Source organism: Trypanosoma conorhini (genome assembly GCF_003719485.1).
Source record: "Trypanosoma conorhini strain 025E chromosome Unknown Tco_14.4_contig_00029, whole genome shotgun sequence".
Lineage (NCBI taxonomy): Eukaryota > Euglenozoa > Kinetoplastea > Trypanosomatida > Trypanosomatidae > Trypanosoma > Trypanosoma conorhini.
Window position 1 is genome coordinate 44,787 of NW_021704114.1, and position 13,678 is coordinate 58,464.

The window sequence follows — 13,678 nt, forward strand, 5'->3', positions numbered from 1 at the left end:
TTGTTTCCGCCCATGGGTATGTACATGTAGCGCACAATCCACAAATTGAAGGAGGCGTGCCAATCCCTCCAAAAGTCTCGGATGCTCACGGTGTTACTAAAGCACCGACGCATGTCCTCCGGCACGTCAAAGCCGTCCAAGAGTGCCGTCAGACGGTTGAGCTTCCATATCAGACTGAATTTCAGCCAGAGAAAGGCCAAGGAGTAGTATAAGAGGAACGCCCGCTCGCCAAGGCTCAGCTGAAAAAACACTTCCGGGTGCACACGAAAGGCATTAACAAAAACAAAATGAAGCATAAAGACAAGCGTCAGGTACAAGTTGAAAGTCCGCAGGGCGTAAAGAAGTACCTGCCGTCGCGGCACGGCAAGAGTAGCGTCGTGGCAGTGTGACACAAAGGCGTTGAAGGAGGACATGGGACCCGCCACGTACAGTGGGACATACAACATGTATGCAATGTAGCTCAGCACATTGTACTCACGTGGGTGGCGAGGACTCTCCGTACGGAACCTGTAGCACCGTGTGGCCGAAGCGCCCTCGCCGCGGTTCGCCTCTCGCGTCCCAACGCCCTTCAAGCATCAGATAGGCCGCCTTCACTGCAGCGGCACGGTGTCGAGGCGTCGACGTTCGCTTTGCTGTAGGAGGTTGCCGCTGAGAAGTTTATTTCATTTTTTATTATTGATAGTTCCTCTTTTATTCTTCTTTTTTTTTTGTGTTATGCTGCCCAAATTCAATCCTGAGTCACTTTCTGCCTCCTCCCCCTCTACATGTTTTTTTTTCTTTGTGGCTATAAATGAGAGACACACAGCGTCACTTTGTGATTGGTGCAAAGGGGCGAAGGGAGAAACACGCACACATCGACCACATTACGCCTCTTGGAACGAAACATGTGGCGGTGCCTTTACGTTGGCTAACAATTCCTCGTTCTTCCCCCTCTCTTTCTCTCTCCCCCTCTTGTTTTAGTTTTTCCCCGCTTTGCTTTTAATGATCAGCAGCACACCCTACACGCACATGTTTGTTTGTCTTCGTAATGTGAAACGCTCGCGTCAGAGTCTAAAAGTCTAATTTGCTTCTATAAATATGTTACGCGTGACGGCTCGCGATGATGTGACCCACCCTCTACCCGTTCACGCCTCCTCCTCTTCATCCCCGCTCTGCCCCGTGCATTTCTTTCCTGCGACTTCGTTGGGCGCGTCTCGTCGCGCGCTCAGGAAGATGCGGTCGCATCGCAGCTGTGAAGAAGACAGTCCACCACGCACTCCGCGATGTAATCATTCAGCACGGTCTCGCACACGCCTTCCACCACAGCCCGCTCTGCCGCTTGACTGGCCGGCGTCAGGCGCAAAAGAAGATCCTCGTAGCAGTCCAGATCACCGGCTATCCACTGAATGTAACGTGAAGCGGGGCATTCTGGCACCAGCGGTTCAGCCGGCTTTCTACCAGGAGCGTCAAATAACGCTGAACTGTCTAGCTCTGGCTGAGCCGCCGCGTATACCTTGGCCAGGAAGGACCCGCGCTTCAAGCCCGCCTGCAGACTTTCGCGGCGCTTCAGTGGTTTTGCCTCCTCCCACGCAAGAAACTCCTCCAACTCCGGATCCAACAGTCCCAGTCCTTTTGCCGATGCTGAGGGTGAAGCTTCATGCTCTACTTGTGAGGCTTCAGCGCCAAGGTGATTTCCAAAAACGTGCATTAGGCATCGCCTCACTTGCTGCTCATCGTCACATTCGCCAACAGTACGCGAGAAAGGCTCTGACTGTAGTGCCGTTTTGCCCGCGCACCTGTCTTTGACTGAGTTGCCCCAAAACTTGTCTATGGGTTGTTTTTCAGAGTTAAAGGTCGCCACAGCCAACGTCGACGTTGCCGTGGCGCACACCGCTGCGTCCGTGTCGTCCAAGTTGTCATACTTGATTGTGAAGTCTGCTTTGGCAGCCGCCACGGCATGGCCGTTAGGGGTTTCGTCCGAAGCCAACGCAAACGGCGTGTCCACCTCCGGTGACAGCCCCTGGGAGTTGGATTCACTCTGCGGTGTGAACGAGGCTGGGAATGAGTGCGGAGTTGTAGGCTTTTCCCCCACCGTTGAAGTAAAAGCTGCGGCGGCGGCACTGGAAGGGGGCACCGCAACTCCGCAGGATACCAACATTGTTGCTTCCGCGGACTTTTGCATCTCTTCCACATCCTCATTCTCGTCGCTCTCATCCAGCTCAATTTCAATAACATCCGCCTCTTTTGGCGACATTGGCCCTCGGCAATAGCACGGTGGGCTGCTGCTGCTGCTCCGCGTTTCCCGCGCAGCGGCGGGACCCTCTTCTTCTTCCTCCTCCTCTTTCTTCTGCTGTGGCGGCAGCGTCAAGCGCAGCTGCAGCTGGCGTAGGTAGCGGGATTCCAGCCGTGCCGTCCGCTGCATGTGCCGTTGCGCCGCCCGCTGGCGTGCGCGCTCCAGAAAAAGGCGCAGGGCGTCGTCGCCGGCTTCCGCCTGGCCGCGCCCACACGGTGGGCCCACGCCACTCGCCCCACTCCCCACACGACGCTCCCGGGCTCGCCTTGGGGACCAGGCGAAGTCGGTGTCCATTTCCCCGTCCGCTGCTCCGCACCCAGACGCAAGGGAGGAAAAAGAAGAACAAAACAAAACAAAAAGGAGGGGAAGGGCAAAAGACGCCAAAAAAAATAATAATAATCGCAGCGAATCACAGCACCGCCAAAAGACGAACAGGCAGAGAAGCACAACCCCACACGAAGCAAAACGCACCGCCGCCATTGTTGCATGAGATTCCCTCCTCCCCATCCCGTAGTTCTGTGCACCCCCCCCCCTTTCCGCGTCTGAATCTGTTTGAGCCAACAACAAAAACACACAAAACAAATCTGTGAAAGCACATCAATCAATGCACTTTTAGAAAAAGAAAAAAAAAAAGAAAAAAACCATTGAAAGCCATCCCAACAAGGGCAAACCTCAAACCCCACGCAAGAATATTTTATTCCCCACCTTTTCTTGAAGGAAAACACAACAAAAACAGATCATCTTTACCTCCCCGTATCCTTCTTCGTGGCACCGCACACGTATACATGTATACGTACATTCCTTCACTGCGCAACGTCGGCTACGGTTTGTGAAGACTGAAGAAAACGGAGTGACGGTGGACGCCAGAGCAACACGGTTGCGTCATTTTCACAACCGTCTGGTTTTTTCCTTTGCTCGTTGTTCGGCTGCTGCTGCGGCGCTGTCATGTCCAACCGAAACCCGGTGGGGGGAGAATGGACACGCGTCCTTTCTTGTGCCCGTCGCCGTGCACGGCGAAAGCGTTCAGCCACGGCTCCCTTTCCAGTGGAATTCAAGGTCGTGGAAGGGCTGTTATTGTAGCCGTCAACGTCGGCATCATCAACAGCGGCAGGTGAAGAAGCGAAGGGCCGTCGTGTGTGGAGAAAGGTGCCTTGTTCAATGATTGCAGAACTCTGAAGAACGGTTGACAACGGCGGACGCTGCGTGGCCTTCCTTCGCGTCATGGCGTTTAAAAGTTCAACGAGGTGTCGATGAAGCTTTCCACACGAGCTACATCGTGAACCACGACGTTCCTTCACCGTGTGTGCCTCCCGAGCATCCTTGAGCCCTTCAGGCAGTGGGGCGAGAAGGTGCGCGTGAGCATCGCCGTCGCCTCTGCCTGACGACGACTCGCGGCGAATGTAGCGGCGTTCCAACAACTCATTGCCGCAACGCCAGGCAAGGGGCACGGCGAAGGTTTTTCGGGCATCTCCCTCCTCCTTGGCGCCATCTGAAGCAGGCGTCGAGCAACGCATTTCCGGTGGAGCGGAGCGGATGTGGTGTCCCTCGACGAGCTCGCGGTCGCAGCGCCAGGCGTTAGGCACAAGAAACTGCGGCTGCGCCTCGGGTGCCGGGTCAGCCGGCGCCGCCGGGAATTGCGCCGCGGTGTCGTCCTCATCGACCCACTGCGCCCCCAAGGCTTCGGCGTGGTCGCGTGCTGCCTTCCCCCCCGTCTCAGTTCCAATGACAAGGTGCAGAAGCACATGCTGCAGCGTCACCCCCAGGCTGTAAATGTCAGCCTTCGTATCGTACTTCCCGGAGACACCGTTGTGGACGTGTTCAACAACTTCCGGGGCCATAAACGGGGCGCTGCCGCACCTTCCTGAGCCTGCCAGCTGCCCCACACCGGTAGCAACGCCGAAGTCCGCCAACTGTAGGCGCCATCCCTCGACCTGTGGCAGGTAATCAATGCAAACCCTCCGTGAAGACTCGCCAGCGGCATATGGCAGGCGGTATTGTCCACAACCCAGCGGCACCACCAAAGTTGCGGAGGCTCCCTTCGTGAGGTTAGACACTCCCGCCGATGCCGTTGCTGTCGCAGAGTCCTCCTCGGAGCCACATCGTAGACTTTCTGTAGTTGACCGCCGCAGAGTTGCTGGAGACTCTGAAAAAAGGGCAAATTCCACCGAGTCACTACCACTCTCACTCGACGTGGTATTTGTCTTGGGGTCCTCGCTCGGGCTCAAGGGTGTGGTCTCGCCCGGAAGCGTTGTGCCGCACCCGTGCGAAGCCTCTCCACAGGATGCCTCACACACGAAGGAAGAAGACTGCATCGCATACTGCGGCGTCTTTCCCACCCCACTGAAGATCAGCACATTTGAAGGCTTAACGTCACGATGCAAGGTTTTTAAGACGTCATGCGTGTGACGAAGTGCATTGATCAACGCATACGCAATGGCGACAATGTCACGCTCCGAAAGTGCGAGGCAAGGGGAAAATGCAACGGACGCAAGTAAACACTCTGAAGTCGCCTTGGCAGATTCCTTCGCTTCGGCCAGTTTTTTTGGCGCGTGAGTATGATGTGCACCGCAATCGTTGCAGGTAAATGAAGAGATGCCTTCACTGGCGCTGCCAGTTACCCCCTCGTTTCCACTGACGCCATCAGAACTCATTTTATTAGACGCCGTCACGTCTATCTCAACCCGCGATACCAACACTGAGGAGTGCGTTTCAGTCGTCGCCTCCTCAAAAGCTTGCCTGGCTTTCTGGAGCACATAGTCCCCCAGCGTACCTCCCGTGCAGAGTGAGAGGCACAAATCAACGTATGAGGATCCCTCCAGAATCTGTTGGTCTGACACGTTACCCACGGCGTTCGTTTTGTTATTAAGCGCCAACTGGTCTCTCTCCTTCTTCAGGCTTGTAAGAAGTGTCCCGCCCGTGCCGGCGTCAGTGCTGGCGCTTGGGGGGTTCCAAGTGTCAGGGGTCCCTTCTCTCTCCTTCCTTCCAAAAAGAAACCCCCAACACTGCACGATGTTTGGGTGTGGATGCATGCGGATACGCTCCATCACCTGAAGCTCGCGCAGCAGCAGCAGTCGGCGGGACTTTCCAAAGCCATCGCTCGCAGCGGGGACAGCCACACGCTTCACGGCCACGGCAGCAAAGACCCCAAGCAGAACCGTTGTTTCTGTCCTCTCTCCGGAAGCGGTCGCAATGCGCTTGCAGCAAGTCCTCCGCTCCTGCAACCAGGCGAGGCGAACAGTGCCGAATGCCCCGGAGCCAATGTAGCATACGTGCTGCGGAGACCCGACAAGCGACAAAGCAGCAAAGAAAACGGTTTGCTTCGCCGGTACGGGGGAAAAAAGGTCGCAAAACGCATCACCGGGGGCCGGGACACGCAGCATCGCTTCTGTAGGAGGCCCAGAGACGAAACAGCTGGCACGGAAAGAAAAGGGAAGAAGAAAAGGTGAGAGCCACCACAGCAATGACACCAGGCGAAGAGGGTCGGAAGGACTTTTTTCCATCAGACCACAACGCAAGAGATTTCACTAACAAAGCGACAATCAACATCAAACGTCTCGTAAGTATGCCGGCCACGTTGACGCGCCCCAACCATTACGAGCAAAACCGCTTCGCCGGCTAGTTTTTAGACACAGCAACAACAACTCCAAACAGAAAAAAACAGAAACAAAAAAAAAGCACTGCTCGGCCGCGATTGTGGCGGCAATTGGTCGGAGCTTTCTCGTCCCGCTTTTATTAGGCAATAGCCGAGGCACTCCCCGTCGTGCGCTGGACGATGACTGGGTGCGGATCGCGCCGCAGTAAAACGGGGGCGGTTGACAGCTCTCCGCCATGCGCGATGTAAAAAAGAGGATACGCACTACGTGATGGGGGAAGTAAAATAGAATCCAAAGCAAAATGGAGGAGGGTGCCTCGATGGTAAGAAACAGCGCCACGCACGCAAGCAGAAAGGACCGTAGGGCATCCCACGGGGCTGCCCAACGACACCTCCACGTCCACGCTCCGCTGTTGAACCCAAGTGACCCCAGATGGCCTACGCATGCCATGAGCACAGAAGGAAGTCCTCGCTTCCTCGGGACAATGTGTGTCTGGCTGTTTTACACCAATAAAACCCCCTAACGTCACGTCCCCTCCATCTCTCACTCTTTCCTCCTCCCGCTTTTCTTCTGTTCTTTCGTTCGTTCCTTCGTTCGCGTCATTGGAACTTGGCACCCTCAACTTCCTCATCTCTCTCTCCTTCTAGTTCATTTCCTTGTCTACGGGTGTGGAGGCTCCTCCGCTCTTTTTTTTCCCCCTTCTTCTTCTTCCGTTGTAATTTTTATTGCCGCATATGTGTTGCGTTTATTCCTTTTTATTTGGGAAGGGCCCTCGCAACCCCGTTTTCCATCACAAACACCAACTCCCGTCCAGCATCATCCTCATCATCGCTACTCTCCTGCGGCGTTGCAGACCGGGCGCGTTTCCGGTTGGCCTCTTCTCCGTGGGGGGCCTCGGCCACTGCCGCGGAGGCTCCAAGGATGGACGTGCCCTGACACTGTTGGGGTTGGTAGCGCTCCTGCTGTGGAGGGTAAGCACTGTTGGCATCATAGTAGCCTCCAGGTGCCTTCATCGCCGCCGCCGCCGCCGCCGTCGTTGGATCCGTGTACTGCGACGAAGAATCCAGCTGCGCAGAGTAGTACATATGGGCCTGGTACTGCTGCTGTTGCTGTTGCTCCTGCTGTTTCAGTTGCTCCGTGTAAAAAGCGTACCCTTCATCTGTGCCTCCCTGCCCCGCAGAGCTCGCAGCAGCCATGTCACGCCACACCGTGTAGCTTCTAATCAGGTACTGGTAGTACTCATGGTACTTGTGCTCTGGAGACGCAACGAAGGCAAAGTAGGGGTTAAACTTTGTCCGCTTAACCAGGAGATGCTGGTAGCGCGCCCCATCACAGGAGAACACCACGTACTTGGCCGCAAGTTGAATTATCTTGTCCTGATGCTCCGTGATGTCGGGCGGACGAAAGTCGATGGTGTTTTCCTCCTCCGCCACTGACTGCTGCTGGCTGTAGTGGTAGACGTCGGTCGCTTGCCCGGCGTAGTACGTGTCGCCAGCGTAGCTCATTGCCGCCCCGCCCAAGGAACCCTTCCCTCCGCTGCTCCGCCCATGGACGAGGAGGAGAGAGCAAGCAAAAGAAAAGAAAAGGAAAGGAATGCGAGACACCACCACCAACACAGGGCTCACTGCACCTCCTTCACGACACTGCTTCAGAGAACAGTTCCAGTCACTGCCGGTGCTTCTTCAGTCAATAGCGGCAGACTGGCTCCGCGGTGACAACAACAAAAACAACAACAAAAGAAACCGCCTCAGCATCGGCACCATCTACAACAACACGGCTCCAAAACACCACTTCATTCAAGGAGAGGGCACTTATATTGCTACACAGACTACTCTCCTCTCCAACGCATTTCCCAAACTCAGGGCCTACTGCTGTTACAATCATGTGTCATTCTCCATGCCGTGGTGTACGGTGCTCGTGTAGCACCTGTAGCACATCCGGAAATCCCAGTTGTCGGCCTTGATCGCCACAAGTTGACTGCGTACCGGGTATCCGCAGCGATAGCAGACAAATGTTTCAGGCTTTCCACCCATTTGGTAGAGTTGCAGGTTGCCGCGCCTACGCCAGGCGTACATGGCGCCATCGGCTCGTTTTTCGCCAAAAGTGAAGTCGTGCTGCGGCCGAGTTCGAGTGTCTCCGGGGAGGTGCGAGAAGCGCGTGTGTTCCCGCTGCTGCGTCGGTGAGCCGCACTGAATACCACCGATGCGGCGGTGGAGACGGTGGTAACCCTTTGGGAATTGGAAGAACTTGCGCCTGTTGAACTGTGGGCCGGTCTGGTACTTTTGCCGAACGCTCTTCGCGGCGGCACGGCGAAGAAGAAACCCGCCGACACCGCCTTGTATGCCCGCCATGGCACCCGCTTTGTTGTTGTTGTTGTTGTTTTTTTGCTACAACAAAAAAACAAAACAAAAAAAAAACTTCTTCTTCGCCGCCCCACTCTGCCCCCTTCGTACTCAATTGCCACGCCCTCCCTTCCTTCCTTCCTTCCTTCCCCAGGGATCTCCGTCCCCCCACCCCCCCCTCTTTCTCTCCCTGGCACCCAGACGACAAAGAAACGGAGGAAGAATGCACAGCAGCCTCACGTCAGTCAGCTTCCACCACATCGTCGCTCTCGCGCCACACAAGCACGGCAAGGCGCACGTGCACAAGGAGCACAACAGTGTGTTCAGTCGCGCACGAGGTAACAAAACAGCAGTGCTCCAGAAAACATCCTGCGCACACTTCCCGGCCTCTTCTCCCATATTCTTCCTTCTTTTTGGGTTTTCTCTTAATTCCAATGGCAAAAAATTACGCCTCATGAAACAGGCGGCAAGCCGAACACGATCTGCATTTCTCTCCGTCCCAATGAAAGATTTTGTTCTTATAGACATCGTTCCTAACTCTCTTGCCCAGATACATCAGCACTCATAAACGCGTCGAATACAATCTACCGTCGTTTTGCGCTTCGTCAACGGGCACGTGCCATGCGTTCTCGCGTAATCGGTTAGGCATGGGTAGCACCCAACCACACCGCTTATTGTGCAGACTGCGGCATTCGTGACGCGTCGGCCGCACACTGGACACGTGCCAGGCTGCGGCACCGTCGTCCCGGGAGGGACCACCACATCCTCGCCCCACACCGGCGGTGGCGGTATCGCAAGGTCCTCGCCGCCTGAACCCGCCATCGTGAGTGCCTCACCTCCCTCCGTGGCACTAGTCGCACCAGTGAGTTCTAGCAGCCTGAACCCAAGAAATAGCATGATGAACAATACACGAGCTAAAAGGAGAGCCCGCTGAGCTCGTGGGTTTGCCGCCGCAAGCTCATCAGCTTTTGTAAGCCGCCGCAGAGCGATACCAAAAACACGATGAGCCAGCGTGGTATACGGCGTCAACTCCAGCAGGAAAAGTATCTGGTACAGAAACCTCAGGCTCTCTGATACTGTGTGAAAAATGGGATACAATCGCGTCAATAACTCTTTTATTCGAGCTCGCGTTGGGTAACGATTTGCATAAGCATTGCGCATAGAGACGGCGTCAGGGGAAGAGTCAGTCTGGCGCGTGTACCATTTAGCAGCAAGCTCACTCAAGTAGGGCTTAACGGTGATGAGAAACAGCGTCACGTACCGTTGTGCGTTGGTGATGGGACTAAAACGGAGATGACCGTAAGAAGCACCCTGCGCCGCCCTCATCTCCCCTGCCGCAAGTTCACCGTGCTGCTCAAACAGTGCTGTGTCGGAGAGGCCACCCACTGCGGCGGTGGTGGTGGCGGTGGCGTCAGGCGCCCGCAGGGCCCGTTCCTCCAGGGAGGGTACAGGGGGGGGACCGCGAATCCACCACGACAGCCTCCCTTGAGACGCGGGCTGCTTCGACGGCGACGCAATAGAGCCACGGCGGAGGCCAAACAGCACCTCCGCAAAGGTGGTGTTGGCGTGAAAGAGGAGCCGGTGCTCAAAAAAAGACTGCAGGACGAGCCAAATCTCAGCATCCCACGGCAGACACCGTGCCGCTATGTCACTGTGCTCCGCGAGCAGCAGATGCGCGAACTGGAAGGCCTTGGACAGGGACTTGTTGAGGGAGTTCACTAACGACACCTCCACCCATGTGGGGAGCGGCGATGCGGTGTTAATCTGCGAGAGCAGATTGCTTTCGAACATGGCTGCCTACTGGCGCCACCCTGGTGAAGACCCTGTGTCTATAGCACACGCCCCAGCAAAAGAAGCAGACCTCGCCCAGCCGTCACCCGGCCAACACGTTTATATTTTACTCTCTTTCAGTTTTCAGTCTTTTCAGTTGCCTCTTTTCTTATTCTTCTTTCCTCTTCCAACACTCTCTTCCTTTCAGCGCTTGCTCCTACGCCTACCAGATGCGGGGAGGGGGATGAACGAACCCCTCCGCTTTTCCTCGCCGATAAGGACCCTGCGAAAGGGCCGCAGCCAACACACACACAGAATAGCAAAGAAAAAAAAAAGAGGACGTGGAGAACGGCAAGCGCAGCAGCGATGAAGGAAGGAAAAGAAATGGAAAAAAAAACACACAGAAAAGCAACCAGAAACGCACACACCCACACACACAAAAAAAATAAAAATAAAAAATAAAAATAAAACCGTTGCCAACACCGCCGTGAGTGTGTCGTCTTGTGCCAAGTGCGTGGCCCTCCTTCGCTCACTGCTTTTCACGATTGGAAGAAAACAAACAAACCAAAGTAAGACATGGCCTCATCCCACGTTTCTGTTACTGCAGCCTTCCCCAAGCAAAACGTTCCTCCTCCTTTGAAGGGGGGTATAGCGCTGGCGGCGGTGGAGAGAAGGCGTCTGCAAAACCAAGAAGAAATCGCATAGAAACTACAAAGAAACCACCTCCATTAACTCTCGTCGCATAAATGAACACACGCGGTGCAACTCCATACTCCATTCGTCCACGATGTGTCGATAACTTTCTTTCCTGTCGCTCTCCTGCAGGGCCAAGACGCAGTGCAGCAGCGTCAACCGCCTCGCATGTAACGCCACCTGCCAAGCGAGCGAAAAGTTGCGTCGTGCATTATCAGTCGCCCCATTGGCAGCAGCAAAAAGCAACTCATTAGCACTTTCTGTGACAGGCGTGGGGGATTCGCATGGATGCAGCTCTACCCGTTCCGACTCATTGTACGCCATTGCAAGAAGATACAAGGACTCCGCGGCAGCACCACTGGTGGGTCCCAGGTATCGGCTCACCTGCTGCAGGGCATCCTTAAACATGCAGGTTGCGGCTAACTCGTCCTTTTCCTCTGACATGGCAGCCACACCACGAAGGATGAGCAAAAGCACGTGATTGGGCACAGTCCATGCAGCCCCCCTTTGTTGCAGACTGCGTTCCTCGCCATCTTTTCCCCTTTCTTCTTTTTTCATAGTTGCCGCGTCAAAGCTTGTCTCGAGCGCCTCCAGCACATGGATGAGAGCCATGGCGCAACGATGCCGCTGGTGGACAGTGAGGCCCGTAATTGTGACTCCGTCATCGCTGAGGTGAAGTGCAGACCCCACACGGGCCGCGTGAGAAATTGCGACTCCCTTCATAAGCGACACAAGTAGCAGCGTGGATGGGCTACAAAGGCAAACAGCAGCGGCATTTAACGCCGCCGCCTCTGCAGCAATGACATGTGCATATGGCAAACCCACATCAAACCCAGCAGTGCGTTCTTCCTCATCCTTCTCAGAGTGTCGCTTGTGTTCACCCGTATGTTTGACTTTTGCCACATGGCCTTCACCAGAGAGATGCCGCAGCGACAGCATTGAGGTCAGCTGGGAGACGATGAGATGATAGTGCACCCGTAGACTTCTCGTGTGCTTGTGGAAGACGTCCATGTAGCGGCGCAGCTGATGGAGGTGCCCCACAGCCTCCACCAGCCACAGCTGCGAAAGCGCATACGTACTCATTGTCACTAGTGCAGCACACTTCAGCAGCACCAAAAAACGAATCTCAGCCGAGGGAGAGCTGTAGAGCAGACCTTTTCGTGGGTTGTGCAACTCGCAACCGTGGCTGGTCTCTGTGGTTAGAAGCGTCAACTGCTCGTCAATGCAACGAAGCGTGCCTTCGAACAGACAACGCACCGTATTCTTTATCCCTTGACCAATACCATCGCCCTCTGTGTATGCCCCAACAGGGGGACTTGTTGGCACTAAGTGGGACGACAAGGTTGCCGCGGCAGCCGGAGTATCCATCGCAGCTGCGTGCGTGGCCAAGTAGGACTGCACTGCCGCCAACAAACCGTCGGAAAGCCAGCGCAGTTCCTCCCTCGACGACGCTCCTCGCTCATCCGTTGCAACTTGATATTCGGCCGCTTCCGGCTCACCGCGCTGCCGCTTCACTCCTCGCGGCCCGTCCCAACCCAACGGTCCCCGCAGGCCCACTGCGATGAGCTGCATCATGGACTGCAGCTCCGGAGAAACACCAAAAAGCACATCGCACCGCTGCATGTGTCGTTCCGCCTCTACCACTTGATGGTCAAGGAGTAATGCGGCACAGTAGTAGTGCGCCATTACGCGCGCCGCTGCCCGTATGGAAAACGAATTAGCTGAAGAGGAAAAGCAGAGTGAGCTACACTGCTTGCCGGTTTCCTTGTCAAGAGAAGGTTTTTCCAAACCAGTGGATGCGGCGTAACTTACGTAGTCCTTTGCATGATAGAGCAGCCGGTCCAAGGCGTGTGCGCGTGCATTATGAAGAGCCGCCGCATTCGGCGTGCGAGTTACCGCGGCAACGGACGTTGCGGCGCTCATAAGCTGCGAGTAGTACACACGACAGAACTCCACGGCGAGGAAGGCGTCACAGCAGCGTTTTTCTTCCTTCTTTTGGGCCTCCGCTGCCGCGTCGTCTGCGAGGCTCGTCGCCAGGCCGGCAAGCGGCGCGTGGAAGGCGGTACTGCACCACTGCTCAGCCGCCTCGACACACTTCACCGCTTGTGTGTGTCGGAGCCGGCGGCGATGCACGATCGCACCCAACACGTACGCCTTGACAACTAACGCCACGGGCACGACTCTACTCTCGCCCTCCTCCTCCTCCTCCTCCTCCTCTTCCTGACCCACATCCACTTCTGTTGCTTCTTGTAGTTCTCCGACGGCGACGGCCGCGGCGTCGCGGTGGCCGCCACCCCACAGCAGCGGGGAGACGACGACGCCTTCCAAGTAGCAGCGCGAAGAAATCATCGGTGACAACACAGAATACGCCAAATCCAGTCGTGCCATTGTCGCTGACGGCGCGGCATTGCCGCTCGCTACACTTTTTTTGCCTCGCTGCGGCGGCGAGGAGTTGTACAGCAGCATCTCGGCTGCACGCACCCGACAGAGAATTTCCTCCCGACGATAGTACGGTGGGAGGATGGCTGGGGTCGCGATAAGGGCATGCAGCGTGGCAAACGCATGTAGGCGATGCCCGGCTGCATACAGCTCCTCCGCCACCGCAAAGTAGCGGTGTAGCGTGGGGAGATCCATCATAGCGCGCTGCGAGTCCCTGTCGCTGCCGTGGGCAGAAAACGAAAATGTTATTCTTTTTGTTTTGCATGCGGCACCAATTACGCGCGAGAAAACAAAACAAAGGAAAAAGGGAAATGGATAAGTTTGCGGGTGAGGATGCGTGCAAACACACACGCCGACGGTCCATGGGGCGCAGAGGGATGCGCCCGCACCCTCCTCCCAGAGACGCACGCGCAGAGAGGTAGTTTTATATTCACACCTACGCAGGCGTGTCATGTGACCCACGAGGTATTGGACCGGCAAGTGGGTAGAAACGGAGCAGCGAGTGACAGGGCGGCGAGCCACACATCGACCTGGCAGAGAATTAATGAAGAGGGGCTTTGAAACGTAGA

General features: G+C 55.8%; 8 protein-coding genes across 8 annotated transcripts in view, besides 11 other annotated features; all 8 read right to left on the reverse strand.

Annotated features, from left to right (window-relative positions):
• The window catches only part of Tco025E_01021 (glycerol uptake protein), a gene marked incomplete at both ends in the record, with an annotated part of 1,359 nt that extends 946 nt beyond the window's left edge, over window positions 1-413 (reverse strand). The window contains one exon of the mRNA XM_029367959.1: window positions 1-413. This exon is cut by the window's left edge and continues 946 nt beyond it. Coding sequence (XP_029231992.1) covers window positions 1-413 — 413 coding nt within the window.
• A 791-nt stretch (window positions 414-1,204) lies between these two features.
• Window positions 1,205-2,566, reverse strand: Tco025E_01022 (uncharacterized protein; the record flags this gene model as incomplete). The annotated part of the gene is made up of 1 exon (XM_029367960.1): window positions 1,205-2,566. One exon carries the CDS (start codon window positions 2,564-2,566, stop codon window positions 1,205-1,207), a length of 1,362 nt encoding a protein of 453 aa, XP_029231993.1.
• Window positions 2,567-2,888: 322 nt separating this feature from the next.
• Window positions 2,889-2,913: a microsatellite.
• Window positions 2,914-3,075: 162 nt separating this feature from the next.
• Tco025E_01023 (putative protein kinase) lies at window positions 3,076-5,652 on the reverse strand (the record flags this gene model as incomplete). Its single annotated transcript, XM_029367961.1, has 1 exon — window positions 3,076-5,652. One exon carries the CDS (start codon window positions 5,650-5,652, stop codon window positions 3,076-3,078), a length of 2,577 nt encoding a protein of 858 aa, XP_029231994.1.
• A 265-nt stretch (window positions 5,653-5,917) lies between these two features.
• Window positions 5,918-5,946: a sequence feature (A-rich).
• Window positions 5,947-6,004: 58 nt separating this feature from the next.
• On the reverse strand, window positions 6,005-6,310 carry Tco025E_01024 (uncharacterized protein; the record flags this gene model as incomplete). The annotated part of the gene is made up of 1 exon (XM_029367962.1): window positions 6,005-6,310. One exon carries the CDS (start codon window positions 6,308-6,310, stop codon window positions 6,005-6,007), a length of 306 nt encoding a protein of 101 aa, XP_029231995.1.
• A 120-nt stretch (window positions 6,311-6,430) lies between these two features.
• Window positions 6,431-6,462: a microsatellite.
• Window positions 6,463-6,620: 158 nt separating this feature from the next.
• Tco025E_01025 (RNA-binding protein) lies at window positions 6,621-7,370 on the reverse strand (the record flags this gene model as incomplete). The annotated part of the gene is made up of 1 exon (XM_029367963.1): window positions 6,621-7,370. One exon carries the CDS (start codon window positions 7,368-7,370, stop codon window positions 6,621-6,623), a length of 750 nt encoding a protein of 249 aa, XP_029231996.1.
• A 62-nt stretch (window positions 7,371-7,432) lies between these two features.
• Window positions 7,433-7,459: a microsatellite.
• A 120-nt stretch (window positions 7,460-7,579) lies between these two features.
• Window positions 7,580-7,639: a microsatellite.
• Window positions 7,640-7,745: 106 nt separating this feature from the next.
• Window positions 7,746-8,216, reverse strand: Tco025E_01026 (uncharacterized protein; the record flags this gene model as incomplete). Its single annotated transcript, XM_029367964.1, has 1 exon — window positions 7,746-8,216. The coding sequence occupies one exon, from the start codon at window positions 8,214-8,216 to the stop codon at window positions 7,746-7,748; it is 471 nt and encodes a 156-aa protein (XP_029231997.1).
• Window positions 8,217-8,226: 10 nt separating this feature from the next.
• Window positions 8,227-8,252: a microsatellite.
• Window positions 8,253-8,256: 4 nt separating this feature from the next.
• Window positions 8,257-8,282: a microsatellite.
• A 49-nt stretch (window positions 8,283-8,331) lies between these two features.
• Window positions 8,332-8,357: a microsatellite.
• Window positions 8,358-8,762: 405 nt separating this feature from the next.
• Window positions 8,763-9,998, reverse strand: Tco025E_01027 (putative peroxisome assembly protein; the record flags this gene model as incomplete). Its single annotated transcript, XM_029367965.1, has 1 exon — window positions 8,763-9,998. The coding sequence occupies one exon, from the start codon at window positions 9,996-9,998 to the stop codon at window positions 8,763-8,765; it is 1,236 nt and encodes a 411-aa protein (XP_029231998.1).
• A 111-nt stretch (window positions 9,999-10,109) lies between these two features.
• Window positions 10,110-10,164: a microsatellite.
• A 209-nt stretch (window positions 10,165-10,373) lies between these two features.
• Window positions 10,374-10,416: a microsatellite.
• Window positions 10,416-10,447: a microsatellite.
• Window positions 10,448-10,685: 238 nt separating this feature from the next.
• Window positions 10,686-13,307, reverse strand: Tco025E_01028 (uncharacterized protein; the record flags this gene model as incomplete). The annotated part of the gene is made up of 1 exon (XM_029367966.1): window positions 10,686-13,307. One exon carries the CDS (start codon window positions 13,305-13,307, stop codon window positions 10,686-10,688), a length of 2,622 nt encoding a protein of 873 aa, XP_029231999.1.
• Window positions 13,308-13,678: the final 371 nt, after the last annotated feature.